This window comes from Magnolia sinica, chromosome 1, assembly GCF_029962835.1.
Source record: "Magnolia sinica isolate HGM2019 chromosome 1, MsV1, whole genome shotgun sequence".
Classification (NCBI taxonomy): Eukaryota; Viridiplantae; Streptophyta; class Magnoliopsida; order Magnoliales; family Magnoliaceae; genus Magnolia; species Magnolia sinica.
The window spans coordinates 17,052,642-17,061,185 of record NC_080573.1 but is presented as its reverse complement, the minus strand read 5'-3'; the positions used below and the strand labels follow the sequence as shown (position 1 = coordinate 17,061,185).

At 35.6% G+C, this 8,544-nt stretch overlaps 1 protein-coding gene across 1 annotated transcript in view; it reads right to left on the bottom strand.

The window, feature by feature from the left end:
* Positions 1 to 2,736: 2,736 nt before the first annotated feature.
* Positions 2,737 to 8,544, bottom strand: part of LOC131244322 (disease resistance RPP13-like protein 4) — a 76,828-nt gene continuing 71,020 nt past the window's right edge. The window contains exon 2 of the mRNA XM_058243953.1: positions 2,737 to 5,326. Coding sequence (XP_058099936.1) covers positions 2,737 to 5,322 — 2,586 coding nt within the window. The 5' untranslated portion in view covers positions 5,323 to 5,326. The remainder of the gene's footprint in view (positions 5,327 to 8,544) is intronic.

Sequence of the window (8,544 nt, the reverse complement as noted above, 5' to 3'; positions counted from 1 at the left end):
GCAACCTGACATTTGAATCCAATCGTTAATAATTTGAAAAGTAGGTTTTCAAAAGAATTATAAATGGCTTAAAATCATAAATTGAATTATGGCCATATTCTAAATTACCAAAAATGAAAGCTCTGGAATTAAATTTCAATTCGAAAGACAATGCTTTGAGAAAATCTTCAATACGTTGGCAAACTGTCATCATGAATAATCTGGCACTTAACTGATTAGATTATCCGACAATTAAATTGGCCAACATTTATTTCAATGACTACACACACACACACACATATATATATAATGTCCTTATTGCAACAGACAAGTGTTATTTCAATATTTATGGAAACATTAGTCTCACAAAGTATAATGTCAGGTAATGCCATGTGTACCATTTCTAAATGCCCGTGTATCAAGTTTCAAACGTGGCTAGTGGCCAGAGTATCAAACATGTAGCCGGTCTTTCAAAAGTGTTGGTGGCTTCCTATCTGGTGCAATACAATGTTTAGACGCTCAAATAAATGGTTAGAAGAAAAAAAAAAAAGTCAACCATTAATTTCTTTTATATAAACATAAAATCCAATAATTTTATCCAATGAAAAACTCAGATCTCACGCGTGTTTCAAATATTCACGTGCACCCATGTGTTGGATGTGCATGGCTCTACATGTGCCTGAAACTAGAAGCTCTGACTAAAAAAAAAAAAAGTAAGGGATTTTGTGTCGTATAGACCCAATATACTACCCACCTTTTTTCATTGGACCTGAAAAAAACCTTAAGTAAAGTATACCTCTATTCGTATGGATGAACTTAGAAACACAAAAATATTTCTAATTTTTCCAACAGCTTTACTCTAATGGGCATGAGTATTTTCATTTAAAAACCAACTGTACACTAAAAATTGCCTTTGGTGAGCTAAGTTTTCGGGCAGGAAAAAAAAGAAGAAAAAGGTATTGTCGGGACTCATCTATGGTGCTAATTTTTACAGAAAGTAAATTAAAAAAAAAACAAAAGTTCATTGGGATTCATTCAGGAAGCGGATTGCGTACTTAGTAAACTCTGTGGGTTCCACCGTGATTTAAATATTTTATCTACTCTGTCCATCCATTTTAATAGATAATTTGAGGACTTGAGCCCAAAAATGAAATATATACAAATCTCAAGTGGACCTCACCATGGGAAACAGTGTGAATTGAAATTCTACCATTGAAACTTTTTGGGGCCCACAGAAGTTTTGGATCGAACTGATTTTTGTGTTTTCCCTTCATCCGTGTCTATGTGATCTTATGAACAGGTTGGATGACAAATAAACATCACTGTGGACCCTAGAAATGTTTCAACAGTGGAAGTCATTATTCCCACTGTTTCCTTTGGTGTGGTCCACTTAAGGTTTGGGCATACTTACATTTTGGACTCAACCACTAAAATGATATAGAAAAAACGGATGGACAGTGTGGATAACCCACATACATTCATAGTAGGCCCAACTGAGTTGACTCAGTAGGATAAAAGAGTACTGAGTGACTCAGTACGCAATCCGATTCCATTCATGAGAGGAGTTTGAGTGGGTAGTTCGGAGACTGACGGAGTCATAGCCAGTATCTACCGGACGTGCTCTGTGGGCCCTACCATGCGGTATGTGTTTTATCCACACCGTTCATTCATTTTTTCAGATCATTTTAGGGAAAGATTCCATAAATGAGGTACATCAAAATATTACGTGGACCACATGACATGAAACAGTGGTGATTGAATGCATATGCTTAAAAACTTATTGAGGGCACAAAAGTTTTGAATGAAATTGATATTTGTGCTTTCCCTTCATTCAGGTATGTGTGACTTGATCAACTGGTTGAATAGTGAATAAACACTACAGTTGGACCTGGAAAGTTTTTAATGGTGCTCGTTCAATCACCCCTGTTTTTTGGTAGTGTGGTTCATTTGCGATTTAGATCTTTCTTATTTTTGGGCCCATGCCCTAAACTGTTATGGAAAAATAATAATAATAATATTTTGGATCCACTATAAGAGGGATGCAGTTTGGCTAGTGATCCCAACATCAGTCAGCTAGCTGGTGTCTTAGCTATATGACCCTATTATGATGTATGTGTTTTATCCGTGCCGTCCATCCATTTTACCATCTTATTTTAGGGCGTAAGCCTGAACATTAAACATATCGAAATCACATGTGAAAACAGTATTGATTGAACATCCACCATTAAAAACTTCCTTAAGCTCATTGTAATGTTCATTTGCCATCTAATCAGTTAATACGATCATACATATATGAAGGGAAAATACAAATATATCACCACCGGAAACAGTGTGAATTGAAATTCTACGTTGAAAATTTCTTGGGGCCCACAGAAGCTTTGGATCAATCTGCTATCTGTGGTTCCCCTTCATCCATTTCTTTGTGATCTTACGATCAGGTTGGATGACAAATAAACGTCACTGTGACCCTTAGAAACGTTTCAAAAGGTGGAAGTCATTATTTCCACTGTTTCCTGTGGTGTGGTCCACTTGAGCTTTGAGCATAATTATATTCTTGACCCAACCACTAAAATGACCTGGAAAAACGGATGGACAGCGTGGATAACCTATATACATTTACAGTAGGCTCAACTGAGTTTACTCAGTACGATAAAAGGGTACTGAGTAACTCAGTACGCAATCCGATTTCGTGACACGAACGGTGTAGGATTTAGAAAAGGAATTATAAGTGAAGGTTACATTTTAATTACACTACCCTCACCTGTTTTCTTCTTCTTTCCTCCATATGCTCAATGGGAATGACCTGAGCTTCGGACAATTTTGAACCTTCACGAGTCTTAAAGACGGCATTGCCCTTCGCATCCTCGTCCACTCTTCTTCCATCTCTTCCAAGTATTGTAGCACCAAGACCTCCACTTTCCATACCCCCTTCTCACTGTCCCAAAATCTGGGACCCATCTTCTTAATCCTTCCCCAACCAATGAAAAGAAACTGAAGATTGGGAAGGGAAATAGGACTGAGCCACGCAGGTGTGCTTTCTCCTGGGTAGTCCCAAAGACGCAACTCTCTAAGGGATTTTAAAGGAGCAGAAAACTGACGGTCAATCTTCTTTACAACTCCTTCACTTTCAATAGAACTGCCCTCAAAGTCTAGTTCTAGAAATTGCAGATGATAGAGCATTGATAACACATTCCATTCCCCTTCTATTTGTTTCTCTGACTTTATGTCCATCGAAAGTTTTCTGAGTCTTGTCAACTTCTTCAGATCCGAAATATCAGATCCATTTTTACTACCCAAATTCATTGGTTTAAACCCAAATAACCTTTCAAGATTTGAAAGCTTTCCAAGCCCTTCCGGCATGCATTCTAAAGAGGGACAATCACAGATTTCGACAGCTGTCAGTTGCTCCAATGTTGTGATTGACACAGGAAGCATTTCCAAATTCGGGCAGTCTCCTAAATATAGAATCTGAAGATTATGAAGATTTCTGATTGAATCGGGGAGCTTTCTTAAGGCAGAATTCTCTATTTTAAGATAAACGAGGTGCTGTAATGACCCTATCCCACCCAACCAATTCTTGGCCACAACATCGATTTTCGTGTTTGACAATGAAAGATATAACACCCTCAACCATCTTACTTTGCAGAGTACTACTTTTACACTTGCAATGATCTCATTCCTCTCTATTTCCATTCCAAATAATGACCGCAGCTTGGTGGAACTGTTTCGGATGCTCTCTACTGTTGTGTTCTTTGAAATTCCCAGGCGGCGAGGCTGCACACTGGATCCGTTCCTACATCCACTCTCCAAGCTCACAAAAAAGCTCTCTTCTCTTGCAAATTTGATAACCATATCTCGAACGATATCATGCATTTTGCAATGAGTGAAGCGACTTTCAAAGACATCTTTATTCCCTCCAAGTATCAAAAATCGATTAAATAATTCTGCAAGGCATTCTTCTCCGATCTCAAATGCCGTTTTCTCATTTCTTCCCCAAACAAAACCTTCACCAATCCACAATTCGACCATGTAAGCAACTGGTATTTCATAATCTTCAGGAAGTGAGGCAAGACACAAGAAGCAAGTTTTTAAGTGTGTTGGGAGCTCTTCGTAGCTTAACTCTAGTGTCGAAATGATCATCTCATCTTTCTTACTGATTTCCAACTCCTGCTTTAGGTGTTTTGATATTTGCTTCCATTCATGGATGGAATCACCTTTCCCCAACATCATTCCGCCCACAATGTTGATTGCCAAAGGAAGCCCCCCACATCCCTTAACAATCTCCTTTCCCAAGACCTCCAAATCTGGATTTGTGCACTTACCTCCATTTCTCGCAAAAGCTACCTTGCTAAATAAGCACCAACTATCTTCTTCCGAGAGAACTTGCAAATGATGTATGCACATGTCAGTAGCCCCCATTGATTGAACAACCTTCTTATTCCTTGATGTAACAATAACACAGCTACCCTCCACTCGAGGCAAAGCGGACTTCAAGCTATACCACCACCCCCCTTCATCTGTTCCCCAGACGTCATCCAAAACTACGAAGTACTTCTCATCTAATATGCTCTTAAGCCTTACCAGTAGCTCACGGACGTCATCTCCCATCAGCGCTTTCTCTTCTACCTTTAGTTTCTTCAGTATCTTTTTCAGCAATTCGTCGAATTTGAAATTTTGAGAAACAGTAACAAAAAATGAGTGCTTAAAAGAATTTTCTGCACTCTCCCTGTTATATATCTTCTGAGCGAGTGTGGTTTTACCTATTCCCCCCAATCCAACTATTCCAATCATTGTTAATGGCCCACTAGCTTCTAAGATCCAATTTCTAATCTTCCTCGAGTCATCTTCTAATCCTACCATTTCATCTTCATCCATTAGGATTGGGTGGGTCAGTGGCATATTCCCACCATCTTCATATTTACCAGTTTGGCGAGGAGTTGTATCTAAGAAATACTTCATCCTGTACTTCACTTCTCTTATCTTTGTATTTATTTTACTCAACCGCTTTCCCAACTGACAACGGGCTTTCAAAAGGGCGGGAGAGCAATAACTCATATAACTGAGTGCACAACCTTGACGTTTTTTCTGGAATAGAAGCTGGCAATCTGCTATTACATCTTCAGCATCGTATACCAACTCTCTTAAGTCGCTCATTACCATCTTGAGAATCTCATTCCTATCTTTTCTCCTCACCCGACCAGCTTCCTTGAGATATTTCTGCATGTACTGAAGCTCCTTCTTTGTTTCCTCAAACTGGTCATTAAACTCAAGTTGTTGACGACCTTCGCTTACAAGTAATGACACCAATTTATCCAACATAACACTGAGGACAGCATCTGCCATTTTCCTGTAAGATATTATCATATACATTTGTGAAACAGGAATTCAAAACTAGAAGGTGAAGGGAAAGAGGAAAGAATGAAAACTTGCTGGAAAATATTGCAAATGAATTGGCTATAAGAAAGTATTTGCACAAGTATTCTTATAACAAACCCGCTTTATTTCATTTGTTTTTCCTTAAACCTAATGCATTGTTTAGAAACTCATCAAGTCAACTTAGAACTCCACTATGTCAACTCGGATCAATGTGAAAATCTAACAAGTTCCTTAAACTCAGTTTGTTACCTTAAACTTGCCCAAGTTTTGTGCTAGCTCTAATGACCTACCAAGTTTTTTGGTATTGGCTGAGTTTTAGAAAGTAACAAGGTTTGATAAAGAAAAATGTAGAGGTATGAACCTACCACTTCTAACATAAACAAAGACCTTGTTAGAGTTTTGTTACAAGGTTCATTAGGTTTTCTCTAAACTCACCCAAATTATGCACTAACTTGTTGGACTGCTTGACTTTTATGCTACTACAACGAGTTTTGTAGAGTGAAAAGCTATGGTGGAAAGAAATTACTCAAAAACAAAGCCACTTAATCACAATGTTACTTCAAAGTCCACCTAATGTACCCCAGTTGTTATAGGAACGTACATGGTTAATATGGTTGGCATTCATCCATATGCTAAATTCTATGGTGTTTGCTTACTATCTTAATCATAGATGGTGTTATGCCACCATTCTACCAAGGGCAAATAATGGGCCCAATTTTTTATCCATGCCCCATGAACTGAAACTATGCCTAGTTAAAATTGATGAAGTTCCTTTTCATGTTTTTTTTTTTAAAAAAAAAAAAAAAAGAGTTTAGTTCAACTATGACAATAGTTGGTTAAATGTCTTAACTATGGCTAAGTGGTAAAGATTGTAGTTATTTTTAATGTTCTAGTTTACTTTTACTCTAGTTATTTGGTTTGAGAGAGAGAGAGAGAGGTTGCGGAGCTTCTACAGAATCATTTTTCTTCTCTAATCTTTCGATTTTAAGTTCTTTTTCAAGTTTTTTTTTTTTTTTTTTTTTTTTTTTTTTTTTAAATTTATAATTTAATTCAATTATGACAATGGTTGGCTAAATATCTTAGCTAGCACTAAGAGGGAATTTGTAGTTATTTTTAACCTGCTAGAAAATATTGCAAATGAATTTATGGTGTTAATTTGAATTTATGGTGTTAATTTAAATAATTTTAGTTTTAGTTTTCCAAATATACTTTTTCCAAGTACATGAGAGGCATGGATGTGCCTTTTTGAATGGGTGAGAAACAACTCTTATATTCTCTATTTTCTCTTGATTAGTGAAGAAAAAAACCTTTTCCTTGCCACATGGTAGGCATTCTCATCAAACAATGTAAATCCTTATATATTGCCTCATTTTTTTTATGCTCTTTTATTTCCTACCTTTATTTCATCTGCATTGATTGTGTTCAGGATTTTTGCAACAATTGGTATCTATAAGTTGAGAGGCAGCTTCGCAACATTAGCATTGGTGTTTATATTGCCTATGTTTTTGATGAAAGGATCAAGTTTTCCTAGACTCAAAAGTATCAAACTTCAACAATTTGAGTTACACATTTCCCAAGTTAAAGTAAATGTAGTGTTGGTAAAGAAGGGTTGCAAAATCACAATTAGAAGAAAGGAAAAGAAGCATGCATACAATGAAGATGGAGTTTTTTAGGGGAAAAACTAATAGGGTATGGCATATCTGTTTCTTGCACTAGATTATTCAAATATATTTAATATATGTAATTAAACTACCAATAAAATTTTGTGGTACAAGTTACAGAACGTGTACAAAAGGAAGTCTTTATTGCATAAGACTTTTGTCTAATTGAAGTTGAACCTCTTGAATATGAAAGCTCATCTTTGTAAGAACATTTGAATGAGTTCAATACTTTGGTTAGTGGACTGGCAACAGGAGATTAAAAATTGATGATAAAGAAAACATAGCTCTTTACCTTTGTTAATTTGTTAGATGTCAGATTTGTTAGATGGTTTTATTATGGATCTTAGCAATGGTCTAGATCTCAATATAGAATCGGCTATATGCACATTGCTTTTTCTTTTTTCTTTTTTCTTTTTTTTCCAAAAGGCACATTGCTTATTGCCAAAGAATTTTATAAAAATAATCATGGGGTCCTCTGATGATTCGATGATGTTAAAAAAAAAAATTTTAAAGATCTATTGCAAGAAGAACTAGTGGGAGAGATGAAAAAAGATCCAATATGATTCACGAAAAATGGTACAAAAAAGAAGTGAAGTGTTAGAACCAAAGAAAAAGGATCCATTTACAAAATAATTATAGATTTAAAAACACAAATGAGGAAAGTCCTTAGCTTAATTTCCATGATCAAGCAATAAATTTAAAAGGTTCCCAAGAAAATCTAGTGAAAATGATAGTTCATCCGATGATGGAAAAGTGTTGTGGGCAATTCAATGAGAGAATATGAACTGTTAATGAATTTAGGATTCAAGCGTTTTGTTTCATGTCATGCTGCATAGGACTGCTTTTACACATATTGGTTATGTGTTAATATCATAGTTTACATGATAACAAACACGTAAAATTTTGTGGATTAGAGGTATCATGGTTACAATGATGATATCATTAAACAATTTTAATGGACCACATGTGGAAATCCCATGGAAGAAACTTCTACATCGAAAATTTTTAATGTAGATAAGTATAATTTTTTCAAGAAAATGTTTGATTGAAGATTGTAATGGAGCAATGGTAGTTTTAATAGGAGATTTGATGGGTAGTTTATGTCATTTGATCAAAAATACCATGGTCGGCAATGTGATTGTTGCCAATATCAGGACGGAGTCCACTATGACTTAGCACAACAGGTTCATACTAACGTTACTGATTGATTAAAATTTATTTTGAGGTTTAAAATCTATTAATATTTAATTTATATGAGGACTGCTTATTTGCAAAGCTGCTCTATGTTTTTTCTCATCTACTATTAAAAGTAAGAAAGTCATAAATTTGATTCATTCTAAAACTTGAGATGTCTCAGTCAAGTCAAGGAATGTTCGATGTATTTTATTTTTTGTTGATGATTTCTTTCGAAAAATATGATTTCTATACTTAAAAGGAAGAATGATACGTGTCCCTATTTATGAAGTTTGAAGCGTTGTTTGAAAAAAATAAAAATAAAAATTGTTTACTAGAAATAATAATGAAGGAT